Raw genomic sequence first — 25,588 nt, 5'->3', positions numbered from 1 at the left:
AATGAGAAGGCCAGATGTTTTCCTGGGCCCGGCTCTCGGAGTCTGTCTGTGACGCAACCCCGTCGCGAGCCGGGGAATTCCCAACTGGCCTCGCCTTCCCCACCTTTGCACACACTGACGTGGAGAAGGAATCCGTCAAATGTGAGCGAGTTGCTGTGAACCTTTGAACACCGGGGCCCAGCTGAGTCCGTCTTCTTTGCGTCGGGGTTTCAGTGAATTGATGGTTCCTAGGAGCTCTCAAAGGTGCAGACTTCCTGGACAGACCAAGCGTTAAATTAAACGTGAGTTATTTATTGAGCGCCGACCACTGAATGCGAGCCACAGATTTATCAATTCAACAGGCTATTCGGGAGGGTCTGCTGTGTACCTGTTTTGGGGTGGGGCAGAGGGGGCATCTAAAAAGATAACCCTGGAGACCATTATAATTTCAGCTACTTGAAGGGGAGAAGAACCAAAATATCCTAATTTTTATAAGAAGTCCGAAAATGATTAAAAATTTTTTAAAAATAAAAAGATAACCTTGCCCGGCCCGCTTGGCCCAGTGGTTGAGCATCGACCTATGAACCAGGAGGTCACGGTTCTATTCCCGGTTGGGGCACGTGCCCAGGTTGCGGGGTGGATCCCCCCTGCAGGGCGTGTAGGAGGCAGCCGATCAATGACTTTTTCATTATTGACTAGAGGCCCGATGTCCCGAAATTCGTGCAAGGGGCTCTGCTCTTGCAGCCCCCCCCTCCCCTCCCCCGCCCTCCGGTCTAATTAGCTTATTACACTTTTATTATAGAAGATGTTTCTCTCTGAAATCAATAAAGATATATTTAATTAATAAGTAAATGAACGGAATCTTTGTCTTTTGTTTTAAATAGACCCATGTGCTATGTCTTCATTTTAGAAATAAGGAAACGGAGGCACGGGAAAGAAACTTGTCGCAAGATATAGAGGCACTCGGGCTAAATAAGACCCCCCTGACTCCTGAAGAGCTACGTAAGAAATGGGGACATGAAGTTTGCATGTGAGGTGGAGTGTGGGGTGGAGCTGGACCTGTTCATGCAGCAGGGAAGAGGACAGCCCTGGTCTCTGCCCAGGTATGTACCCGCCAGCTCCCATCCTGTGAGTGCACTGGGCGAGGTGTGAGGGGCGGGCACGTGCCCAGGGAGCCGGGATTGGAACCCTTCACCAAAACAAGGTTTGGGGGGCTTGATTCAGGAGCCAGGGACGCAGCTTTTGAAGGTTTTGAGCTGGGACAGCCTGGAATCAGATTTGCACATACTGATACATTGAAGGTAAACAGCAGCAAAAACAAACAAACAAAAAAACAGGACGAGGCTGAAGCTGATGTTGGGACATGTCGCCCCCTGAAGATGATCCCAAGCTCTAAAGTTGCCTGTCCGAAGGCCCCCCCCCACTTCAGTGCCTGTGTGGGTGGACTATGGTTCTTGGACTCAGAACTGCTGCTCTCACTGTCACCCAGGCCTCGTGGAGAGAGAAGCTTGTAGCGGAAGTGATTTTTTTTCCCTCGAGACTATTTTTAATATATTACTTTAGCTAATATGATTTATTAGTAATTCTTTATTAGTCTGTTTAAATATTTTTAAAGTATTTTTATAATGTCTTTTTACTGTATTTGTTTTATATTATTTTATCCTTTCTAGTAGTTTTCCTAATTTGCTTTTCCTTTTTAAATATGTATATTTATTGATTTCAGAGAGGAAGGTGAAAGGCGCGCCGCCCGCCTCTCCGGCCGCTGGGCTCTGAAATCCCTCCGCGCCCGTCGTAGGGCCTGGCCTCCCCGGAGCGGGTCCGAGTGTCCGGACCGGCTGCGTGGTGGCCGGTGGCGGGCCGAGGGGTGGGGCCGGGCGGCGACCAACCGCGGGGGAGGTCATGGGAGCGGAAGGCCTCACCGCCTGGCTCTTCCCTCCCTTCCCCCGTGGTCGGCTCCCCGCTTGCCCGCGCTGGGGCCTGGGGTCCATGCGGCCCTTGGGGCCCGGTCGGGAGGACCGGGGCCTGCGTGGGCCGACCGCTGGGCCCCATGGCGGGGGCATTGGCTCCCCGGCCCACGGCGGGAGCCCGGCGTGGGCTGCCACCCGCCCGCTGCCCCCCGGACCGGGCCCAGTGCAGCAGCAGCGGCAGCGGAGTGGGGCGCGTGCCCTAGCTCGGGGAGGCCGCCATGCTGCAGTGCACCGGCCCCATGGCCGGGCCTGCTCCGAGCGGATGCCGCTCCTCCAGAGCTGGGCCGCTCCACCGGCCGCACCCCGTTTGCTGGGCCTGTGCCGCCCAGACGCGCTGGAGTCCCAGTCTGCCTGCCCGCAGGCCAGCTGCGGGTGCTGTGCGGGAGGGCCGTCCTGCCTTGTGGCGGGTTCGAGCGGCAGCAGCAGGAGCCGGGCAAGGACTGCGCCCTCCATCTTGCCTTGGGTCCTCCATTTTGGGACAGAGCCATGTGCGCCCTCCATCTTGCCTTGGGTCCTCCATTTTGGGACGGTGCCATGTGCTTCCTCACGGGAAGAAGCCGCTGCTAGCCACACCCAGGATTTCTCTGGACTAACCAATAATAATCAAGGGAAGTGCACGCCATCACTATGACCACATCCTGTACCCACTCGCGCCTGGCCAATCGGCGGGGCCCACAGTCCCCTCTCCTGCCCTCACTCCACCCCCCTTTAAAACCCCCTGTCCCATCAGGTCTCTCTCTCTCGGCCACTGGAGCTTACTTTTGCATCGGTGAGTGTGGCAGGGGAGCCAAACCTAGGTTTGAAATAAATGACTCTTTGCTTTTGCATGGGACTGACTGGCTCCCTGGGGGGTCTTGGGAACTTTGAAATCTGGGCACAACAGAGGCAGAGGGAGAGAGAGATAGAAACATCAATGATGAGAGAGAATCACTGATTGGCTGCCTCCTGCACGCCCCCCACTGGGGTTCAAGCCCACAACCCGGGCATGTGCCCTGGACTGGAATCAAACCTGGGACCCTTCAGTCCCCAGGCCGACCCTCTATCCACTGAGCCAGATGAACTAGGGCTCTAATTTGCTTTTTCAAAATGAAACTAGCTGACTTTCTAATGATAAAAGTTCTACTTTGTGTGCGTGAGGGGGATAAGTTTGTATATTCTTAGAAAAAAAATTTTGGAAAAATACACACCAAACCTAATAATTATTGTTACCAGGACAGACGACTAATTTATACTCACTGTATGATTCTTTTGTAGTATTTACTTATTCATAAGCCAAATACCATGTTATTTTACAATTAAAAAACACTTTTAAAACTTAACAGAAGGTACAAATATTTCCTATGAAATAGACACTATCAAAGCTATAAAAAAGCAAAAGAGTTCAAAAGAAATAAACCTCTCACTTTATGTGTGTGTATGAATTTATACATACTTACATGTATTCATGACTATACTGTAATTATATTTTGCATACTCTTTCTACTTACAAACATATTGTGGGCATTTTCCACATTTAAAAAAATTGGTATCTGCCTGGCAGCGTGGCTCAGTGGTTGAGTGTTGACCTATGAACTTGGCGGTCACAATTTGAGTCCCACTCAGGGCACATGTCCGGGTTGTGGGCTCGATCCCCAGTGTGGGGCATGCAAGAGGCAGCCGATCAATGATTCTCTCTCATCATTGATGTTTCCATCTCTCCCTCTCCCTTCCTCTCTGAAATCAATAAAAAAATATATATTTTAAAAAACTGGCATCTACATTGTTATTCTTGATACTTGTTAATATTGAATTGACTATTGTGATTTATTTAATGAATTCCCCATAATAAACAGATTTATTTCAAATTTTCTGCCAGTAAGACAGTTCTGTCATGAACATCCTTGTATAGACGGCTTTGTACAGTTTTAAATATTTTTCTGCGCTTTTGGTATTTTATTTTGCTTCTAAATTCTTATATGATAGATACCCTGCAGTAATGGTATTGTTTAAATGAGATTTTTTTATTGAGGTCCCAAAAAACAGTAGATGTAAAATTCTGAGATCAAATCACCATTTGCAGACTTGGAAAGGAAATGGTCCAGAACCTGATTCATGGTCTCAGCCAATCGAAAACAGGACCAGGGTCAAGAGACTGGTGGAGCAATTTCTCTGAAAAGAGCTGTTGTTGGGCTGGGGGAAGAGTTGGAAGTCCCACCCCTTTAAAAAAAAATTTTTTTTAATTGATTTCAGAGAGGAAAGGAGAGGGAAAGAGAGATAGAAACATCAACGATGAGAGCGAATCATTAATCAGCTGCCTCCTGCATGCCTCCTACTGGGGATCAAACCCGGAATCGAACTGTGACCTCCTGGTTCATAGGTCGCTGCTCAACCACTGAGCCACACCGGCTGGGCGGAAGTCCCACCCTTGACCCCTAAGCTCAGCGAATGGTCTTCAGAGGGACCCTCACTGTCTTTCCTGCAGGTGGGCCAGTGGTGGCCTGAGGCTGGAGGATTGGCTGCTTCAGTGGCAGAACCAGGGGAGGTGGCTGCACCAGGAAATCTGCTTCCCAGAGTTTGCCGGGACCAAGGATGGGGCCTCCTTCCCAAGATCCAGACGTGGGCCAGCAGGAAGCCAGAGCCAGCAAGGAGTCACCTAGGTCCTGCCTAAGAGAACCAGCTGCCTGAGTGAGGAGACCTCATGTGAGAGGTGGCCCACCAGGGCTTGGGGGGAGGACTGCAAGGGACCTCCTGGAATAGAGGGTTTCTCAGCTGGTTGTGGGAACTTCGGGCGAGAGGTGTCCGGAGTGGGGAACCAGAGAAGTACAGTTGCTCCTAGGGAGAGAGAGATGGAGAGCGCTAAGCATCTGCCAGCCCCACAGAGCCTGCGGCTGCACCAGTGTGACACCAGCTCAAATAGGAGCTGTCTTAGCACCTTAGCACCTCTGCCCTGACCTCCAAACCAGCAGCTCAGGGAGGAGGTGTGGGAGAACCGGCCACCTCATCCCTCCTTTCTCAGGGCAGACTTACAGCTGGAGACGCCACCTGGGGAAGGGAGATTTTGATGCTGGCTAAACTCTTGTGCCTTTTTTAAAAAATATATTTTTATTGATTTCAGAGAGGAAGGGAGAGGGAGAGGGAGATAGAAACATCCATGATGAGAGAGAATCATGGATCGGCTGCCTCCTGCATGCTCCCTACTGGGGATGGAGCCCGAAACCCAGGCGTGTGCCCTGACCGGGAATCGAACTGTGACCTCCTGGTTCATAGGTCGACCTCACTGAGCCACGCCGGCTGAGCTCAGTGTGACTGTATGATTAATGTATTGAACTGTACGTTTAACTGCTGAAGGGCGACTAGGCCCCCAGGACTGTGTGTGACCCAAGAGGGAGCAGAAAATCGTAAGTCTGCTGGATTTTTATCCAGAGTGGGGAACAAGTCGCACCTTAAGTAGATGTTAAAGGAATAGTGGAAGGAAAAACTTAGTTGCGTTTGGTTGCCTTTAGAGCTGTGCTTGTTCAGAACACTTTGGGAAAAGACCCTCAGCCCAGGTGGACGGTGCAGAGCATGAGGGCTCTCAGCAGTGCTCTGCGTGGCTGAGGCTGCCCTCCTGCCCCAGCCCTCTGCACATGAACAGCCGTCTGAGTCCCTTGGTGGAACCACAGGACTCCAAGCCCATAGTAAGAAGTAACTCGGGTCAACATGTGACCACTCTTGGTGACACTTGAGCAGAAGTGGCAGGACAGCCTGGGCAGGTCTATATTTGGGCTTTCACTCACTGCGGGCCTGTTGCTATTTGCAGCCGGAGCCAGCTGGTGTTGCTGTCGCCTTCGCTGCCCCCTTGCAGAACCCGGGTGTAACGGGCAGGGGCAGCTCACGGGCACGCGGAGGTCACTGGGAGGAAAACCCTGCTGAACCGGGTGCAGTTTTCTCGCAGTTACCCACGGCCTCCGTGTTAAATGAAGAGCTCATGGACCCTTAAATTAACAGGCAAGTTTTGTGGTGATATTCTAATGCTAGTTGTGTTATTGAAACCCACTAATTTAAGGCCACAATGTTAATGCAGTGTATTTCCTTTTTTGTGGGAAGAGAGAGTGTTGGGTATTGCAGGCCTGTAAACTTCAATAAGGGGTGAATACTTTCTGTGCCTTCTGGTGGCAGGGATCTGCCTTCGCTGAACGTGGGGTGGGGACAGGACGTGACGCTCAGATGCTGGGGACTCTTGCCAGGTGTCTTGAGGGTATTTTTAGTGCAGGGGTCCGCTTGCTAGAACAGTTTGGAACCCTACGTGTACATGCTGACAAAGCGCAATTCCATGCTCTGGTACAAATACTGAAAAAAGCATTGTCATCATGTGTCACTGTTATTCATGCCCCCTGCTCCCATGGGAAGATGTTGGGTTTGGGCTGCGCCTGTAAAGCTGATTTGAACCATATTGTGTCACAGTACAGCCGGCACTCTCCAGCAGGTTTCTGTAGCTGTGGTTCGGGGAATTGCTCGGGGCTGCAGGGCTGAGTTCTAAAAAGATGCAAAACTGTGCCCACAGCTTTCAGTGGATTCTCAGAGGCATTCATGACCCACAAAAAGTTAAAAAAACATTTTGGGGAGGACTTTTCTAATTAAAGGACAGGGACACACCTCCCATAGAAGACTTGCAAAAGTCCTTTTATGTTTAACTGTAGCTTATGATATAGAGTAGAAACTGTCTAGCCAATATATTCATATAGACTGTGATTTATTACTTCCTTTCTTAAGCCTCAGTATCGTCATTTGTACAATGCCAGCTTATTATTAATGTTCCTTTTTTCCCCCAAATTCTGAATATTTAGCTAGGAAGCTATTTGGATATAAAAGTTATGGCTAGGGGGAGAAAGTGCTAAACTGTATCTTAAAAATTATTTTTGCTTTTGTTATTTTCCTCTAAAACCTATTTCATATATGTCATGTTGGAGAGGCTTAATAATATTAGGTGTTTTTTTTAACCATTGGGTTTACCACAGTATTTTAAAAAGGAGCTGGATTGTGATAATGGTTGTATAACTTGGGGGTATTTACTAAAAGATACTGTGCATAGAGCGTCGGCCTGCGGACTGAAGGGTCCCAGGTTCGATTCCGGTCCAGGGCATGTACCTTGGTTGTGGGCACATCCCCAGGAGTGGGTGTGCAAGAGGCAGCTGGTCAATATTTCTCTCTCATCGAAGTTTCTAACTCTCTATCCCTCGCCCTTCCTCTCTGTAAAAAAAATCAATAAAATATATTTGGAAAAAAAAAAAAAGACACTGCACTTAAAACAGGTAAATTTTATGGCATGTAAATTATATTTCAATAAAGTCAATTTTAAAAAAAAAATATTAGGGAATAAGATAAGCAGCTCCCATCATTCCTAGTTTTATGTAGGAATAGGTTGTTGATAAAATATTTGTGCAGGTTAGTTACCATAGTACAACAAGTATGGTGGATGGAAATTTAGGCCACTATCTGTACATCAGCTACCTGTTTGTGACATTCAGTTAGATGGAAAAAAGCCTGCTTCTCTCTTTTTTAAAATATATTTTATTGATTTTTTTACAGAGAGGAAGGGAGAGGGATAGAGAGTTAGAAACATCGATGAGAGAGAAACATCGATCAGCTGCCGCCCGCACACCCCCCACTGGGGATGTGCCCAAACATTTTCTCTCATGCCCTTGTCTGGAATCGAACCTGGGACCCTTCAGTCCACAGGCCGACGCTCTATCCACTGAGCCAAACCAGTTAGGGCTAAAAGCCTGCTTCTCTAGACAAAAGGGTCTTTCTTTCTGTGTGCATGGGTCAGTGGTCTTCAAACATTTTTTTTGCTTGTGCACACCCTTACAACATGTACATTATTCAAAAATCCTCCAGGAGAAAGCACACCCTTCTTTACAGATGGTTCAAAGTAAACCCACAACTGAGCTGTTCAGAAGATTTTTAAAAATTGTGAATGAGATGAGCCCAACCTGAGGACCACCTCCTGCATTGATCCTCTCAGAAACGAGTGTTTTCCTTTTCTCTGCGTTCTAGGACCCAGGGTATCCACTGCTCACGGTCCAGGAAGGATCCTTGTCGTGCAGAGGTGCTGCCCAGGGCTGCCAGGGCAACGGTGGAGGAAGCCAGGAAGGGGCCAGAACGGGACAGGTCTTCTGCCCCAGGGACTTCTGCTAGTATCCCCTAGGTCCGTATGACTCTGGAGACAGACTGTAGATCTTCCCGGAAGAACACAGTCGGCTGAGAAGTCATCCAAGCTGAAATGACCAGTGAGCCAAGAGGGGCCGCAAGAGGTCCGTCTCAAAGAGACCTCGAAGAGGAAGTGGATGAACTTGTCCATTTGTATGGACTCGAAGACGATGATGAATTAGGGGACGAGTTTGTTAACGAAAACATGCCCAGGATAGAGGTTTCGGAATATCCTGCTTACGTGGTGCCGGGGAGAGAACCAGCCGTGGGGCAGAGAGACTGGAGACTTAGCGGAGAGGCAGCAGAGGCTGAAGACCTGAGCTTCGGAGGGTGGGGCTCAGAGGGCCAGTGCCAGGACCTGCGGGAGGCCTACAGGTACACGCACGGCCGGGCCAGCGAGGAGTACGAGTGCTATGTCATCCCAGAGGAGGAGGACGAGGAAGAAGCTCCTGACGTCTTCTGTGTCACTTGCAAAACCCCAATAAGAGCGTTGGAGAAGGTTCTGGATGAGCACAAAGAGCACGAGGTGACCCCCCTCAGCAAAGCCCTGGAAAGCGCCAAGGTGAGCGGCTCTCGCTAGTTGTTCTTTCTCTTTCCATCGCATCTGCTCAAGTCATCAGGCAGGGAGTGACTCTCACGTGCCTTCCGCAGGAGGGGAGGACGGATGTAGCATTAACGTCTTGCGATCCTCTGTTTGATAGGATGAAATTCACAGAAACATGTACAGGCTGGAAAAGCAGATTATTGAGATGGAAAACTTTGCCAGTCACCTAGAGGAGGTTTTCATCACGGTGGAGGTAAGAGCACGCAGATGAGCCCGTCAGACACATGTTGCTTCGCCCAGCACCATCTGGGGCAGCAGCTGTGTCCAGTATGAGGTGGAGAATTTGTATTCTTAGAGCACGTGGTATCACTTTTTGCCCCCTGCCCCCCCCCAACCCCCTGGGCATATACCTCATGGAACCGATTAACCTGGCAGCATCCCCACAGAACTATAAGCTCTTGGTGAGGAGGCTGTGTCTTCTGCCTCTTTATCTCCAGTTTGACTACAAGGCGGGACTCTTGCATGCGCCAGCCTTGACAAGGTTTTGCAGACCCCCATCCTGTCATTGGGTAGTGTTCCTTTTCTCAGCTGTTATCTATTTCTCATAAGATCAGTAAGTTTCAGTGTCTATCCCCAAAGACTCACACAGCCCTGGGTGCCGTAGGTACGCAGTATAGATATCAGCTGTGGTGCCGTCCTGATGAATAGACCAGGACTGAGGACCTAGGGCTTCCCTCTTCCCCTCCCTTCATCTACTTCGTTAATGCACCTCAGGCTGACCCAATGGGAGCACCTTGTATCAGTTAACAAGCCCCAGGTCTATTTCTCTTCACCCCTAATCTTGAAAGGGAGGGGAGCTATGGCACTAACGCCCTAGGGAAGGCACAGAGAAGGGCAGGTCCTTCCCCTTATAAGCACAGGCTGGTGGTGGGAAGGGTTAGAGTCCAGGAGGAGGGACAGAACTCCCTGCACTCTGAACGGCCAGCTCACTCTCAGATCAGCGCATCTGCACCTCAGAGGACTTGGCTCTTCCCTTTACATTCAGCACCGGGAGGCCTCTACTGCTGCTCCCTCGCTTCTGCCATCGGAGCAAGTCTGGTACACACAGTAGGCGCTCAGTAAACAGCCCCTGAGTGAGTGATCCTCTTGTTGGGAAATGTTATCTGCTGAGGCTGGCAGCAGTCAGAAGCCGCAGATCTCCCCTGGGGACGAGGGGTTGGTCTGCTCTGATCATTTCTCACCCGTTGTGCTCCAGGATAAGTACTGTCATGGCCCTCCCTCTCCTTCCTGCCTTTCCCCATCTGTTAGCACCGTGTGGCCACAGCCCTTATCGCCCTTTCCCTTCATCCTTCTCTCGTTGATGTGAAGATCCGTGGTCCTGGTATTTGTATAATCCACGCACCAGAGTGTGGAGGTGAGGGTTGTGAGATGTGGAGAGCTCGGGTGGGAATCTCCCAGGGCAAACATCTCCTTGTTGAGGTCCAAGGTTCCAGTGGCAGGCTGACTCGGCACTGATGATCAGTTGCCTTGGTTGGTTGTCATGGTGATGGGAGGTGGGGAAAACGTGAGTAGCCTAAGAGTGAGGAGGAGGATGGCAAAATGCTGCAGTAGAGAAAGCAGTGTTTTTGTTAGGATTATTCCTGGGGTTCTAGCTGGAGACTCCTGGTCCCAGCTCCCCCTGCATCCACCCCAGCATCCTGGCAAGAGATAAGATGACGGGGTCGGACTAAAACATCTCTGGGTAGCCCTAACCGGTTTGGCTCAGTGGATAGAGCGTCGCCCTGCGGACTGAGAGGTCCCAGGTTCGATTCCGGTCAAGGGCATGTACCTGGGTTGCGGGCTCATCCCCAGTAGGGAGTGTGCAGGAGGCAGCTGATCGATGTTTCTCTCTCATCGATGTTTCTAACTCTCTATCCTTCTCCCTTCCTCTCTATAAAAAATCAATAAAATATATTTTTAAAAAATAAAAAATAAACAAAACATTTCTGGGTAGATACGTGTTTATGCCCCAGATGACTAGCTGACACACCTCCTGCACTGAAGTGATGACTGAGGTCCACTGTCCTGCAGGAGAATTTTGGAAGACAAGAACAGAACTTTGAGTCCCACTACAACGAGATCTTGGAGACACTTGCTCAGAAATACGAAGAGAAAATACAAGCTCTAGTAGAGAAAAAGAAGGAGAAGCTGGAGGCCTTGTACGGACAGCTGGTCAGCTGTGGGGAAAACCTGGACACCTGCAAGGAGCTCATGGAAACGGTAGAGGAGATCTGCCACGAAGAGAAGGTGGACTTCATAAAGGTCAGTCAGGAGCGAGAGGAAGTAATGCGCTGACGTGACAGGTACGGCGGGAGCGGGTTAGGTGGCCCCTCTCTGCCGGGAGGGGTTAAAATCGACGTTCACGGTCAGCACCCGTTTGATTCTCCAGGCTGTTCATGGCCGGGGGTTGTCACCTGCAAGTGGCCAGGTGGGCTCATACGCAGCTGTCCCCTTCCCTCCACTATGGCTCAGGTGACACAGAGCCCCTGTTCCCCTGTCCTGGCTGCCTGGAGGTCTGTCCCCCCATCTCCTCTTCCTTGGGCTGAGCCAGAACAGTGCTCTGAGTTTCCTGGCCGTCTCTTGGAGCTCTGGGAGGAAGGCTGTCTAGTTTTAAAAAGTCACCTCCAGCCCTAGCTGGTTTGGCTCAGTGGGTAGAGCATTGACCTGCAGACTCAAGGGTCCCAGGTTTGATTCCGGTCAAGGGCATGTACCTTGGTTGCGGGCACATCCCCAGTAGGGAGTGTGCAGGAGGCAGCTGATCGATGTTTCTCTCTCATCGATGTTTCTAACTCTCTATCCTTCTCCCTTCCTCTCTATAAAAAATCAATAAAATATATATTTTTTAAAAGTCAATGGAAAAGTATCCTCAGGTTAGGATTAACAAAACAAAACAAAAAAATAAAAAAGTCACCTCCACTGTCCTGGTCACAAGTACAGCAATTATAAATCTTACCTCATAAACTCAGATGTGCCAAAAAAAAAAAAAAAATCCATTTCTTAATTTCCTTGAAATCTAATTTAACCTGATGCCACGCCCCCAGGCAGCTGGGCTGTGCGGATTTCCTCAGTCAGAGTCGGTCCCCTTCCTGACAGTTGTGTCCGGGATATGGGGGAGGGGTCTTGGGCCTCCGGAGCTTCCTGTTGGTCACAAGTGACCTCCACGCTGACTAAGCCCATCGTGGTCCCTCAAAGCCCAGCAGCGCCTCCTCCAGCCATGCTTGGGCGGGGGCCCCGTGACTGGAGCTGGAAAGCTGGTTGGAAGGCACCTCTAGAGCCCGCAGAGCTCAGACCTGAACCAGCAGCCCCTCGCCCCACAAGCCCACTGCATCTCGAGACATAATCCAGAAGGTGGAGAGAGGGACACGGGATGCAGTCCTTCCCACTGCTATTTATGATGGAGAGAAATGGGGGGCAACCAGAATGTCCACAAATGGAAGAACGGTGAGGCAAACGATGCAGTTCCCATTCAGTGAACTGCTATGCAGTCTTTCCAATCGATGGCCCAGGGACCATTCGTAGCATGGAAAGCGCTTGCGTAACGTTAATGTGCAAAGGTCGTGTGGGAGAAACTACACAGGCTGCATTAGAGCGTGGGATATGGCTGGGTTTTTTTCTTTTTACTAATTTCCAGGTTTTTTAATATGTTTGCATTGTCTCCTTTTCTCCTTTTTTTTAGGATGCTGTGGCTATGGCTGACAGGTAATGCTTTTGTTCTCACCTGTATTTTCTTCTTCTGTTCCTTGATGGTTTACTCCCAGTCTCAGCTTTTGTGTGAACCCCTAAGATTAAATAATAGCACTGGCTTCAGAACAACGGTGTGGGGTCACAGGGACCCTCTGGTACCGAACCTCAGAATCCCAGGGCTGGAAGGGAGTGTGTGGTGAGGCCCAGCCAGCAAGCCCCTGGAGGAGCTGCGATCCAGAGAGTCCCCAGCTGTGCCAGAACCAGACCGTGCGCTGCGGAAAGCACACACATCATAGAGTCAGACAGGCGTTCACTCCGGCTCCCCCATGACCTGGGGTGTCCAACCAGCCTAGGACCCACCTTCCTCATACAGGTGGTTTTGTGGGCGTTCAATGAGGTAGTGTCTTAAAAACAACATGAACGACAAAGCTTAATAGTGTAAGAGTTAACAGCATGAGTACAGGCAAAAGACAGATCTAGTTTCAGTTCTGCCCCTGCCACTCAAAGCCTGTGACTGCCAGGAAGCAGGTATAAGAAGACCCAGAGCCCCACTGCACGGTGGGCAAGCTGAGGGCATGTGACCTGTGGAGAGGGATCCCCAGGGAGTCTGTATGTCTGGGGCTGGGTGGCGTGGGAAGGGAGCTCCCGGGTCAGCACCAGAGGGGTCTTCAGAGGGTGTGGATCTGGGGCTTGCTGCGTGTCTCTCCTCCCCTTTCCCTCGTGCACAGACCAGACCCACCCATCCCCACTGGTGACCTGCTAGTTCAGCCATCGAAGCCGCAAAACCCTCTTCATGTGTTCCTCGTGGCCCAGCACATTAAAGACACACCGAGGAGGCTGCCTCTCCCGTCTTACTAGCGTGTCTTTTAATACCAACAGGCTCAGGAAATTCCTGGAAACAAAAACCGACGTGGAAATCTCCGCACAGCCTGCCTTGGAGGACCAGACCTTGGACTTCTCTGACGTGGAGCAGCTGCTGGGCTCCATCAACACCATCCCAGGTGCTCATCTCCCCCGGGCGGGGCGTCCCAGCACCTCCGGGTTCCCTGAGCCTTGAGGTAGAAGCGTGGATGGCTAGAAATAACACAAAGACTTAGAGAAGTATCCCCCCCCCCCCCCCAGCTTCATGTTTCTGTCTTCATGGCTTGTAAGGGTGAGAACAGAGGCCGACCTCCCCAGGTAAGTGCCCACCCTCACTCTCCGGGGTTCCAACACCTGGCTCAGGGAAGCCTCGAAGTAGTTTCCATTCGTAGCGTGCCCCACTTCATCAACACCTTCACCAAACAAGGAGCGTGAGTTTTATTTCCGTAACCAGCATAGAGATTACGAGATGAGCTTTGGAATCCTGTGGAGTGGGCAAGAAGCCCAAGCTTGCCACTTCCTAGCTGCGTAACCCTAGACCGGTGGTCGGCAAACCGCGGCTCGCGAGCCACATGCAGCTCTTTGGCCCCTTGAGTGTGGCTCTTCCACAAAATACCACCTGCGGGCGCACACGTACAGTGCGATTGAAACTTCGTGGCCCATGCACAGAAGTCGGTTTTCGGCCTGGGCGAGTCTGTTTTGAAGAAGTGGCATTAGAAGAAGTGGGGGTATGTTCGCTGAGATCCCCCCTCTCAGATGGAGGACGTTTTTAGCAAAGGCCAGCTTAGGAGTACCCTAATTAAGTTAATCACAATGTACCTACCTGTATAGTTTAAGGTTAAAAAATTTGGCTCTCAAAAGAAGTTTCAATCGTTGTACTGTTGATATTTGGCTCTGTTGACTAATGAGTTTGCCGACCACTGCCCTAGACAACTTACCTAACCACTCTGCCTTGGTTTCCTCGTCTGTAAAATGGGCGTGATAATGCCTCGTGGGGACAGGGTGAGAATTAAATGAGGTCCTGTATGTACAGCACGTCGCATGGTGCCAGGTAGCTCTCAAAACTATTACTTGTAGTTACTTCTGAGACAAGTACTAGAATTCAGCTTTTTTGATGGCTCACCTTCCCTCCTTACCAACACCAGCAACGTTGTGAACAGCATTGTATATCTCCTTTTAGGTGTGTTTTTTTATGCAGATTTTTTAAAGATAAAAATGGAGTCATTCTGCTTTGTAATCTGCTCTTCCTAGCAAAATAATTATGATGCGTATCCTCAATGATAAGGGATACATTTTTTTGCAACATCATTTTTAAAACCATGTTTGTTCAATTCTCAGCTGTTGGATATTGGATGTTTCTAGGTTTTTCTGCCACCATAAACCGGAGTACCGGCCCTCAGTCATAAGTCTCGGGGCCATTCTTAGACCCACGGGGGCAGCAGTGCTGGGTCCTGCTGTCCCGCCCCTCCGGGTGGTATGGAAGGGGCAGAGGACCACATGTAGGGCAGGACTCGCAGACCATTCGCCACCCGGAGTCCCTGTCACGACCCCTCCTCCCCGGGCTCGTGCGGGTTTGTCCAAGCAGGAAGGGACACGCTGGCTGTGGCCTGCAGCTCCTGGTTGGGAGGTTCGGCCTCCGATCCTTGTCCACTCTGGGCTCCCTCGTCCATTTCCTGAGCCCATGGGGGGATCAGTGGTCCTGAGAAAGGGGCCACCCCATCCCATCTACTTAGGCCTCCTCATCAGTGTTGGTTTTCCTCCCTTCTCCTTTTCTAGCTCCTTCTGCCCCGGTGATAAACCCGCAGGCCCCCAACTCAGCCACGGGTTCCTCGGTCCGCGTCTGCTGGAGCTTGTACTCTGATGACACCGTGGAGAGCTACCAGCTGTCCTACCGGCCAGTGCGGGACGGCTCGCCTGGGACGGACCACGCAGGTGAGGCTCTTCCGGGAGCAGCCACGCTCCAGATGGCCCCCCCCTCAGAGGCCTGGCCCTGCCTTCCTGTCAGTCGGGGGAGGGGAGGGGAGGGGATGAATCTGCTCACACAGCCCTTGGAGCGGTTGCCATCTGGGAACTGCCCTGAGGATGTGATGCCGGCAGGTGAGCAGGTAGAACGGCCTCTAAAGGCAAGTCGGGGCCTGACTGGGGGGACCACGGGCCAGGCTGACGTGTCTGGAGGGCATCTGCACGGTGCGGTCAGCATTGTCCTCGGGACAAGGCTCTAGCTACACTGTGTGCAGGAGGTGGGGCACCCCCGCTGGAGGAGGCCCAGCTGGGCTGGCGGGTCCTAGCGGGGCCTGGCCTGTGAGGGCGGCTGGCTATCCTCGGAGCAGCCCTGTGTGGGAGAACTGCAGACCCCCCATTCAAGGGGGAACCAGCCCCTGGGATGATCTCTACTGTGGGCAGCTCTTTTTTATTTTTTTTAGATATTTTTATTAATTTCAGAGAGGAAGGGAGAGGGAGAGAGAGATAGAAACATCAGTGATGAGAGAGAATCATTGGTTGCGTCCTGCACACTCCCTACTGGGGATCGAGCCCACAACCCGGGCATGTGCCCTTGACCGGAATTGAACCTAGGACCCTTCAGTCCACAGGCTGATGCTCTATCCACTGAGCAAAACCGGCTAGGGCTGTGGGCAGCTCTTGATCCAGCCTCTTCCCAGGGAAATGGAATAGACTGATGTGAGGGGAGGGTTGGGTAGCTGCCTCCCCCCCATAATAGACTGCTGAGCGGAGAGGGTCAGGCAACAGAGGAGGCCCAGCTAAGCATCTGAAGGAGTCGGATCGGCCAGCCTGGCAGGGATTGTCCTATGTACATGGGGTCAGAGTGAGAATGTGGGAAAGGGACTTGGAGACACCCATTTTGTGGATAAAGAAACTGAGACCCAGAGAGAAATGAGCCGTCCATGGAGACAGCGTGAGTTACAGTGGCACCAGGACGAGAATCCGGTCCCCAGGCTCCTGCCCAGAGCTCTGGTCATTGTGCAGGGGAGGGTCCTGAGTGCTGAGGGAGAGGAGGGTTCTGCCCAGGGACCGGGAGAGGAGGGGCATTCTTGAGAAAAGTAAGAGTGAGTTTAAGCAGTGATGAGGGAGGGCACAATGAATAGGAACCACTGCCTGTTTTAGGGTTGAATTCTTTTTTCTTTTCTTTCCAGAGTCTACAGTGACCGTCAAGGAAACATACTGCTCAGTGGCAAACCTTGTGCCAAATACACAGTATGAATTTCGGGTCACAGCTCAGAACAGGGCTGGTCTCAGCCCCGCCAGCGAGTGTGCAGTGTACATGACAGGTACCGGAGCCCTTGTTCCTTTGAGGCACACGGGTCACGGCTTGCTTGGTGTGGCGGGATCTTGATTTCATTTGGGTGGACGGGGGTAGCTGTGTATTTTTTTTCTTTTATCTAATACACCAACTCCACATGCCCGATACGGCAGGGACATTTCCACGTAGTTGGTCTCAAAAGGTCAAAAAGCACTGCTTCGCCCTAACCTGTTTGGCTCAGTGGATAGAGCGTCAGCCTGCTGACTGAAGGGTCCCAGGTTCGATTCCAGTCAAGGGCATGTACCTTGGTTGCGGGCACATCCCCAGTGGGGGGTGTGCAGGAGGCAGCTGATCGATGTTCCTCTCATTGATGTTTCAAACACTCTATCCCTCTCCCTATCCCTTCCTGTCTATAAAAAAATCAATAAAATACATTTTAAAAAGCGCTGCTTCTCTCAGTCACAGGGCTGGTTGAACCTCGAAGCCCTCCTCCTGGTGCCTGTTCCGGCTGCTGTAACAGAACTACAGACCGGCAGCTTAGAAACCCAGACTCTTCCTCTCACGCTCTGGGGTGGGAGTCCCGTCCTGGTCCATGGGCAGCTGTGTCCTCCGTGAGGAAAGGGACAAAGGAGCTCTTTTGTTCTCTTCTATAATAACCCCTCCAACTTCATGACAACCCCTCCCCCCAAGACTCCAGATGCCATCACACTGGGGAGGTTTCAGCACATGAATTTGCTGGAATTCACACAGTCTGCGGCACCTAGCTTGCTTTTCTTTGTCCTGAATGTCTTGGGGAAAGTGTGGTTGTGATGCTGTCCGTGCTCTGGACCAGGCGACTGGGTGTGAGCAGAACGGTGGTTCACCGCTCCCTTTCCTTGCGTTTAGCACCTTCGCCCCCCGTTATAAAGAGCAAAGAGGTGAGGAGCTGTGAGGAGGCTGCGCTGATTTGCTGGGAGTCTGGGAACCTGAATCCTGTGGACTCGTACACGGTGGAGCTGATCCAGGCGGAGACGCCAGGAGCCTCGGGCGTGACTGAGTGAGTCCCGAGGGGCATTTGCTGGGCACAAGAGGTCTCACCCCTGACCCAGCCCATGCAGAGGAGGTCAGAACTGGTGACCCTCAGAATGTGCTTAGTGTTCGTGAGAAGTCGCAGGAACGCTTTACTGAAGGTGAACGATGAGCGAACGCTAAGTGAATAAGTAGTTGAACCTCAGGTTTGCTTTTGTAGCCCAAAGGTTTACCATTCATTCATTCAACAAGTACACAGCCGGGTGGTGCCAGGGCCCTGCCCTTAAGGAGCTGGCAGTCAAGGGGGGAAGACAGACAAGAAACAAAACAAATGCATGAAATGTTCTCTGATGAGAAAGGAATGCAGTGAAACAGGAATGGGTGGAGGTGGGAAACGCCTCAGGATCCAGCAGATGTGTAAACTGAGACCTGAGGGAGGGGAGGGCAGGGTCTGAGAACCATGGCTGCCTGGGCGCTCCTGGGAGGCAGCCACACGGCTCAGCGTGAGGTGGAGCTAAAACCCACCTTGCAGGTGGAAAAGGGAGAGGAGGACGGCCTGAGGCAGACTCAGGTTAGAGTGCAGTGTACGGAGAACACGGTGTCCGTGGTGGGGGGCTGTGTGGGAACCAGGGATTCCCTGGTTCGAAAGGGGGGCCTGAGCTTTGCGCAGGGGCAGTATCGTAGCCAATGAGGTTTATCCGAGACTCGGGTATTGCTAATTGAAACCTTTTCCCAATACTCCTCCGTGACGACTTGAAATATAGTCGGCAATTACGGACGGTCTCTACGGAGACTAAGAAAAAAGAAAGAGAGGCCTGGTGCGTGGGCTCGCGGTGATGCGGCTCTGCTTCCTTGCCCAGGTCTGTTGTGGGCATCCCCACCTGCGAGTCCCTGGTGCAGCTGCAGCCCCGGCAGAGCTACACGATCTACGTGCGTGCCCTCAATGTGGGGGGCCCCAGCGCAAGAAGCGAGCCCGCCACAGTGCACACCACAGGTCTGTGCCCCCCCCCCCGCCCCCGCCCCCGCCACACTTCTGGGACCCGCAGTGGCCACATGGCAGACCCAGTGCTGCTGAGACTTCACGGGAAAATAAGCACAGGCTCACAGACGGGAACGCGTGGCAAGCCAGGCGGGGAGGGGCTCAGAGCCCCTCGGCCTCACCTTACAGGGGGGAGACTGAGGCCTGAGTCACACAGTAATTTTTGCCTGAGCAAGAACTCCAGGTTCCCCCACGCCCCTCAGCTGGGCTAGAGCCTGTCACACTGCACCTGGGTGGCCCAGACACCTCCTGTCTCAGCCTGAATTCCACCCGGGGGCGGGTCTGTAAGAAATTCCAGGAGGAGCCCTTTGCTGTGGTGCATCTCCCCACCCTCAGGCCCACTTAAACCTGGCCATCCTCCTCCTCCCAGGCCCTCTCTGGCCCTGGTGGGTGCCCACATGCCCAAGTCCAGCCCCTCCCCCTTCTCACTTGCCATCATCATGTCGTCGAATTGTCACATCTCATGTCCAAGTCTTGAGTCAGCGGGACAGCCAGCACTGGAAACATTCTGGGCACGGCTGTCCCTCACTGCTGCAGCTCTGGGTGCCGAGCTTTGCACCCCTCCCGTCCCTCCCCGAGCAGGTCCAGCTCAGGCGGTCGGTCATGTGCCTGTGAGAAGCGGAAGCAGGGAGCCGGGGCTCAGGAGACAATGTTCCCTCCACCGGGACCTGTCACTGAGGGACACTGTGTCGTTTTGTCCTCTTTTCAGTGCCAGGAGGAGAGGTCTGCGATTAGTCCCCACTTACAGTCCTCCCATAGCTGGGAAGACACGTTAAGTGGCCGCCTGAGGTGAGAGGTGTCATGCCGGCTCAGGGCCCCGTGTTCTCATTTCTGTTGTGCCGGGGCCTCCTTGGCTTGGTGGGCCCCTTGGATTTCCTGCTCCGAGTTCCTGTTTTGAAGCATCAAACTCTGGCTATTGCAGTAAAAGGGAGCAGAGTGAAGGGTACAGCCAGCTCTGATCATAAAGTTGTCTCTGAATTAATGTGTTCAAATAATTTTTTAAGAATATGTTTGTGAAAAACTCCAAAGAACATGAGTCAGCAAAAACCACGGGTGCTTGTCGGAGGCTAGGGAGCAGGCTGTGAGGCCACGTGCATGTCAGCTGCTGGGAGGGCGTCTGCCTGCTTCTCGCCGGTCAGCTCAGATGGCAGGTGACGTTCCCAGCGGCATCGAATTGTGAAAGTAACTGTGGACAGCTTCGTGGCGATGCTTGAACTGGGGTTTGAGATGATGAGAGGTGATAGGATGAGAAGTTAAGGAAAGAATTTGGCTGAGGCGGTAATGGAGAATGAGCTGGGCTGGCTCTGGGAGGGTTGGGAAGAGCCACCCGGGCAGTGCCCCGTGCAGAGATTGGCACCCAGAGCCACAGCAGCGCAGGCACGGCAGATAGACAGGATGTCCCTAAGTAACGGATGTGTTTACTAAATAATTTTTTTTTAATATATTTTATTGACTTCTTACAGAGAGGAAGGGAGAGGGACAGAGTGTTAGAAACATCGATGAGAGAGAGACATCAATCAGCTGCCTCCTGCACACTCCCCACTGGGTATGTGCCCGCAACCAAGGTACATGCCCTTGACCGGAATCGAACCTGGGACCCTTCAGTCCGCAGGCCGACGCTCTACCCACTGAGCCAAACCGGTCAGGGCTAAACAGTTTTTTATGAAATCTATTCTGTACCCCTCCTTGATGAGCTTCATTTTCACTCTGACTTGGGGGTGGCTCTACGGAACCCCACTGTTGTATTTGAAAGTTGGGTGTTGAATTTTGCTGACCTTTGTCCAACTGATCATTAAAAGTGCCCCCGATTCCTGTCTCCCTGTGGGCGAGAGATGCCCGTCCACACCCAGCATCCTCTGGAATCCAAGGGGCTCGGGGGTCAACTTTGAGTGCCAGCATCTGCCAGCTGATTTCTTAACCGCCTTTGCTTCAATTTTCATATCTACAAATGGAAGTAATAACACCTGTTTCGAAGGGTAACTGTGGGGATTGAATGGGAGAAGACATGCAAAGTGCTTAGCTGAGTCCCCGCCCAATACCGGGGCACTGCCATGCCCATGAGACTGGCGCACGACCCACTGCGCTCACGGGCACCTCTGCCATCTCCACCAGCACAAGGGTTATCACGTGAGGTCCAGGCGTAGGGAACACTCCGGAAGTTAAGTGGGCGATGTGCAGAGCTCCCTGGACCCGTGTGGCGGCGATGCGGAGAAAGGGGTGCCTGGCTGCTGATACCCACCTGGGTTTGCTCCCCTACAGGCAGCTACTTCCGCCTGAACGAGCAGACCTGCCATCCCTGGCTGACCATTTCTGAAGACGGGCTGACAGCTGTCCGGAGCGAGAGGAAGACCCCCACAAGGGAGCCGCCCCCCAGCAGCACCCGCTTTACGAGGTAGGTCCCGTTCCCACCGCTCACTAGAGCGTTCTGTGCACCTCCCTAATGTACGCTGTTACTTAGTAAAATCGGATTAAGACAGATGCAGCTTTGAAGGGGGAAAGAAATCCCAGAAATAGGGGCTAGGGACTTGGTGGTGAGGAGAGGCTGGTGGGGGCAGAAGGGACCTGTCATGGCCTCTGAAGTCCTGCCCTGGGCTGCGGGCCCTGGAAGAGGCAGCCCAGCAAGCCCTGGCATGAGGGTCACGCTGCCAGGCCACCGTGGGAGGAAGAAACCACCTCTAGCATCAGTCAGGCGAGCCTGGAGAGCTCAGGGTGTGCCACTTTACAGGTGAGGTGCTCACACGGCCTCCACTCGTATAGACCACCTGCTGGCTGACCCAGCAGTCAGTGCCACTCACCTGCACAGCCAGGCCTGGTCACCTCCATCACATGTATTTCCGCTTTCTAAACCAGGTGCGTCGCGGTCATGGGAAACCTGATTCCGGTCCGAGGGCACCACTACTGGGAGGTGGAGGTGGACGAGCGGTCGGACTACACGGTGGGTGTGGCCTTTGAAGACGTCCCTAAGCAGGAAGACCTGGGCGCCAACTGCCTGTCCTGGTGCATGAGGCACACGTGGGCGTCACCAAGGTAAAGCATTCTGGGTACCCGAGACCGGCATTGGCTTTTGAACGAATAGAGGGAGAGGTTTCCACACGGAGTAAGGCCTACAGTGCGTGTTATAAAACAGCCTTAGACATTGCAGGGCTCCCTGCCAGCCCTCCGACACGTCTGGGTTGTATTCTCAGTGTTCCTCCAGTCGCGTGGACCAGCACGTTGGCACACAGAGCTCTTCAAACGTCTGCGGGTGGCAGGGCTAGGGGATCCCTGTGGCTGGTCTTGGTTTCAGCCGGTTTCAAAGCACACAGGACATGGCTGGAGCCGTGTCACACTGACCGGTGACAGGCCCCCGGATGCCCTCTGTTTGAGTCTCAGAATTGGGTGCCTTAGAGCACTCGTGCAGAGTGTACCAAAGGCCACGACACTCCGTTTCCAATCTCCTTATTACAAAGGAGTTTGAACCTCAAAACCCAACAGTTTAAGACATGTGCTATGTCTGTACAAATGTGGGTGCAATGTGAGCTTATAATACTGTACGTAAGTTTCTTAGGTTAAGAGGTTGCTCAGAAACAAAGTTTAAAATATGTTACTTAGGACAAATTTTAGAAAAGAGATATAGAGAATAGTTGTAGAAATGGCTTGTTACTTTGGTAGTCTTTAATAAAAAACAACACAAGCATAATCATAGGCGTATTTAAATAAAGTTGTATAAAATGTTCTGAAAACAGCCCATCTACAGCATTTCTGAAAAGTTGTTATGTATTTTAGACATAAGTATGAATTTCTGCACAACAAGACGACTCCAGATATAAGAATCACAGTTGCCCCAAAGAAGATTGGCATTCTGTTAGACTATGAAAACTCAAAATTATCATTTTTCAACGTGGACATTTCTCAGCATCTATACACATTTAGTTGTCAGCTTCACCAGTTTGTGCATCCCTGTTTTTCTTTGGAAAAGCCTGGGTGTCTGAAGATACACAACGGCATTTCAGTGCCAAAGCACGTCACTTTCTACTAGACCATGCTGGTGCCCTGCTGTCTGTCTTCTGTACCCACCCTCCCTCAGCCACTCCCGCCTCAGCATTCAAGCACCATGCACCCAGCACAGCTTGGACTCGTGCTGTTACCTGGCAGCCTGGGGTGCTGGCATGCGCTTCCCTGACGTGGGTTTTGTCCTATGACCTGTGTGATGCTATTAGTCATGGCCAGGCCTGGCTGTAAAGTGAGGGCTCAGACTAAATAAACTCAGCAGTTCTTTAGCTTGTCAACTTGTGTTGGTCTGTGTTCATGCAAAGTATCTGAGTCTCTGAGGCCTACAGAGCTTGGGGTTGGGGGAGAGATGCAGGAGTGTCAGTGGCTACAGCATCCCCAGCTCACGCGTGACATTTCATTAGCCAAGAACAGACCTGAGAAGGCAGGTGTCCACAGAGAACTGGAAGCCGTGTGTCCTCTCCTGTTTTCCCAGTAGTTAGCAGCACTGTGATGCGGTTTCTCCAAACTACACTCTTTATTTTTTTAATTTTTTAATATATTTTTTTTATTCAGAGAGGAAGGGAGAGGACGAGGGAGAAAAACATCGATGAATCATTGATCGGCTGTCTCCTGCATGCCCCCTACTGGGGATTGAGCCTGCAACCGGACATGTGCCCTTGACCGGAATCGAACCCGGGACTCTTCGTTCTGCAGGCCAACACTCTATCCATTGAGCCAAACCAGCCAGGGCTATTTTTTTTTTTTTTAATATATATTTTTATTGATTTCAGAGAGGAAGAGAGAGGGATAGAAAACCATCAGTGATGAGAGAGAATCATTGATCGGCTGCCTCCTATATGACCTCCACTGAGGATCGAGCCCGCAACCCAGGCATGGGTCCTGACCAGGAATCGAATGTGACCTCCTGGTTCATAGGTCGACGCTCAACCAGAGCCACACCAGCCATGCAAACTTACATTCTTTATAACACCCTGTTCCTTCTTCATAGCACTTACCCCATTCTAATCGTGAAATGACCTGTGTGTCTAATCCCAGGAAGCCAGGGACAGTGAGTCTTGTTCATCACTCAGTCCCCACGGGCTAACAGAGGGGTGCACACCAAGTACCTTTGAATAAACGAGTATTTTCTTTGTACCACCACTGCTCTTCCACCTCTCTGTTCTCTATACGAGGTAGGATGGGGCTCTTTGAAAATTTGACAAAGGCCCTGCAGATGGAGAACCCGGACAGGAGGCAGGCAGCGTGACGGAACAGGGCACCTGTGGCTTGATGGCAAGATTGGGGAAAGTGGAACACTACCCACACTACCCACCTCCTCGTAGCACAGACGCCTGCACATGAATGTGCTGCTTTCACTGTGTTATTGGGGTGGGGGAATAGATCACTTTTAGTTGTCAGCTTCACCCATTTGTGCATCCCTGTAAAAAATAGAGTGGTTGTAACTAATTCTGGGAGTGTCCCTTAATGTAAAGAGAACCAGATTGGAAATCAAGGCCTAGGTGTGACTGCTATTTTGTAGCTCCTTTGCCTTCGAACCCTAGAAAAGTCACTTATTCTTCCAGAGCATCTGTTTCCCTTTAAACAAAGAAAAATAATACATTCTTGTCTGAGAGGATTGGGGGGTTTCATGACAAATGTGAGAGTGCACAGCCGTGTATGGCATACAGCAAATGTTCTTAAAAGAGAACAGCCCAACGGGCAAAGCTGAGCCTGGGGGCAGAGTGGTCCCCAGCCAGCGGCTCTGGGGCACCCTCCCTCGCTGCTCTCTGACCTCAGTGCCCGGCCCCACTGGCTCTCCAGTTCTGGTTTCCAGTTGCCACTGAAAGCTTTGCGCACACAGCATTTTCAAGCTTACGGGTCAAGATGCAGAGTAGATGATTCTTTCTGTGAAGCGATTCTCAGAAGCAATTTAGTGCCCCGTGGATGCCTCTCTAAACGACAGTCCCTCACCTCATCACTTAAGATTTTGTGTTAACTTAAAAATCTTTCACTCTAAAACATTCGTGTTTTCTAGCACGCTCAAAGCTGGACACAATGAACACCTCTCATCTCCTGTCTCAACTCTGCCTCTTGTTATAAACAGCAGCTCAGATTCCTGAATTAACAACTCACCTTTACACACACACACACACACACACGCATCTGCCCTGCGAAGGTGGATCACTACCTTGAAACATGCACAGTACAGCCCATATAAGCACAGAAATGCTTCAAACTGTCAACAATTATAACTAGTGGCCCAGTGCATGAATTTTTGCACATTTAAAGGAAATTAGAAGGTGGCCAGTGGGGCAAGGCGAGATGGGCTGGACACACCCTGGAGCCAACCTCCCGTGGCCGGTGGTCCCGCCAGCCACACCTGGGGCTGCGCCACGGCTAAGGGCATCTGAGAAGTGAGCAGGGTCCCTCTAGCACAGGGGTGGGCAAACTTTTTGACTCGAGGGCCACAATGGGTTCTTAAACTGGACCGGAGGGCCGGAACAAAAGCATGGATGGAGTGTTTGTATGAACTAATATAAATAAAGAAGTAAACATCATTACATAAAAGGGTACGGTCTTTTTTTTTTTTTTAGTTTTATTCATTTCAAACGGGCCAGATCCGGCCCGCGGGCCGTAGTTTGCCCACGGCTGCTCTAGCAGGTGGGGTCCCTCAGCCTGGCCTGCGGGAATTGGGCCAAAACCAGCTCTCCGACATCCCCCGAGGGGTCCTGGAGTGCGAGAGGGCACTCTGCAAAGTTGCTGTTGCTGGGCAGCTCCTGCATTGAGCATCTGCCCCCTGGTGGTCAGTGCACATCATACCTACCGGTCGCTTAGCCTTTTATATATAGAGATTATGTGTATACTGAAAAATGTTCTCAGCTACTGCAACAGGAACTATGGAGTAGGAAGTAGGATATCACAGATAAGGTCGGGTTGAATTCAGGGTTCTTGTAGGCTTTATGGTGTACTTCGCAAACAATATGAACATGGTTAAAATGGATAAAAACTCGACACCTAGGGGTTAGTAAAATTTTATTTGACCAAGAATAAAACTATCTACAAGTGGC

The 25,588-nt window shown here is 51.6% G+C and overlaps 1 protein-coding gene and 1 non-coding gene across 6 annotated transcripts; both read left to right on the top strand.

Annotated features, from left to right (window-relative positions):
• The first annotated feature begins 137 nt into the window (after positions 1 to 137).
• FSD2 (fibronectin type III and SPRY domain containing 2) lies at positions 138 to 22,816 on the top strand. Of its 5 annotated transcripts, XM_036306238.1 has the most exons (15): positions 138 to 281; positions 890 to 1,082; positions 4,408 to 4,610; positions 7,962 to 8,676; positions 8,816 to 8,911; positions 10,729 to 10,959; positions 12,374 to 12,396; positions 13,261 to 13,382; positions 15,019 to 15,174; positions 16,395 to 16,529; positions 17,387 to 17,537; positions 18,370 to 18,503; positions 20,808 to 20,940; positions 21,399 to 21,575; positions 22,314 to 22,816. In XM_036306238.1, the coding sequence occupies exons 4-15, from the start codon at positions 8,188 to 8,190 to the stop codon at positions 22,564 to 22,566; spliced, it is 2,100 nt and encodes a 699-aa protein (XP_036162131.1). In that variant the 5' UTR covers positions 138 to 281; positions 890 to 1,082; positions 4,408 to 4,610; positions 7,962 to 8,187; the 3' UTR covers positions 22,567 to 22,816. The 5 variants fall into 5 exon arrangements, with proteins under 5 accessions (XP_036162131.1, XP_036162134.1, XP_036162132.1 ...); XM_036306241.1 differs by lacking the exon at positions 890 to 1,082; XM_036306239.1 differs by lacking the exon at positions 4,408 to 4,610.
• LOC118655002 lies at positions 18,168 to 18,302 on the top strand. Its single transcript, XR_004967173.1, has one exon. It is a non-coding gene; the product is annotated as a U4 spliceosomal RNA (small nuclear RNA).
• Positions 22,817 to 25,588: the final 2,772 nt, after the last annotated feature.

Source organism: Myotis myotis, unplaced genomic scaffold, assembly GCF_014108235.1.
Source record: "Myotis myotis isolate mMyoMyo1 unplaced genomic scaffold, mMyoMyo1.p scaffold_m19_p_40, whole genome shotgun sequence".
Lineage (NCBI taxonomy): Eukaryota > Metazoa > Chordata > Mammalia > Chiroptera > Vespertilionidae > Myotis > Myotis myotis.
This window is presented reverse-complemented; position numbering and strand designations above follow the sequence as displayed.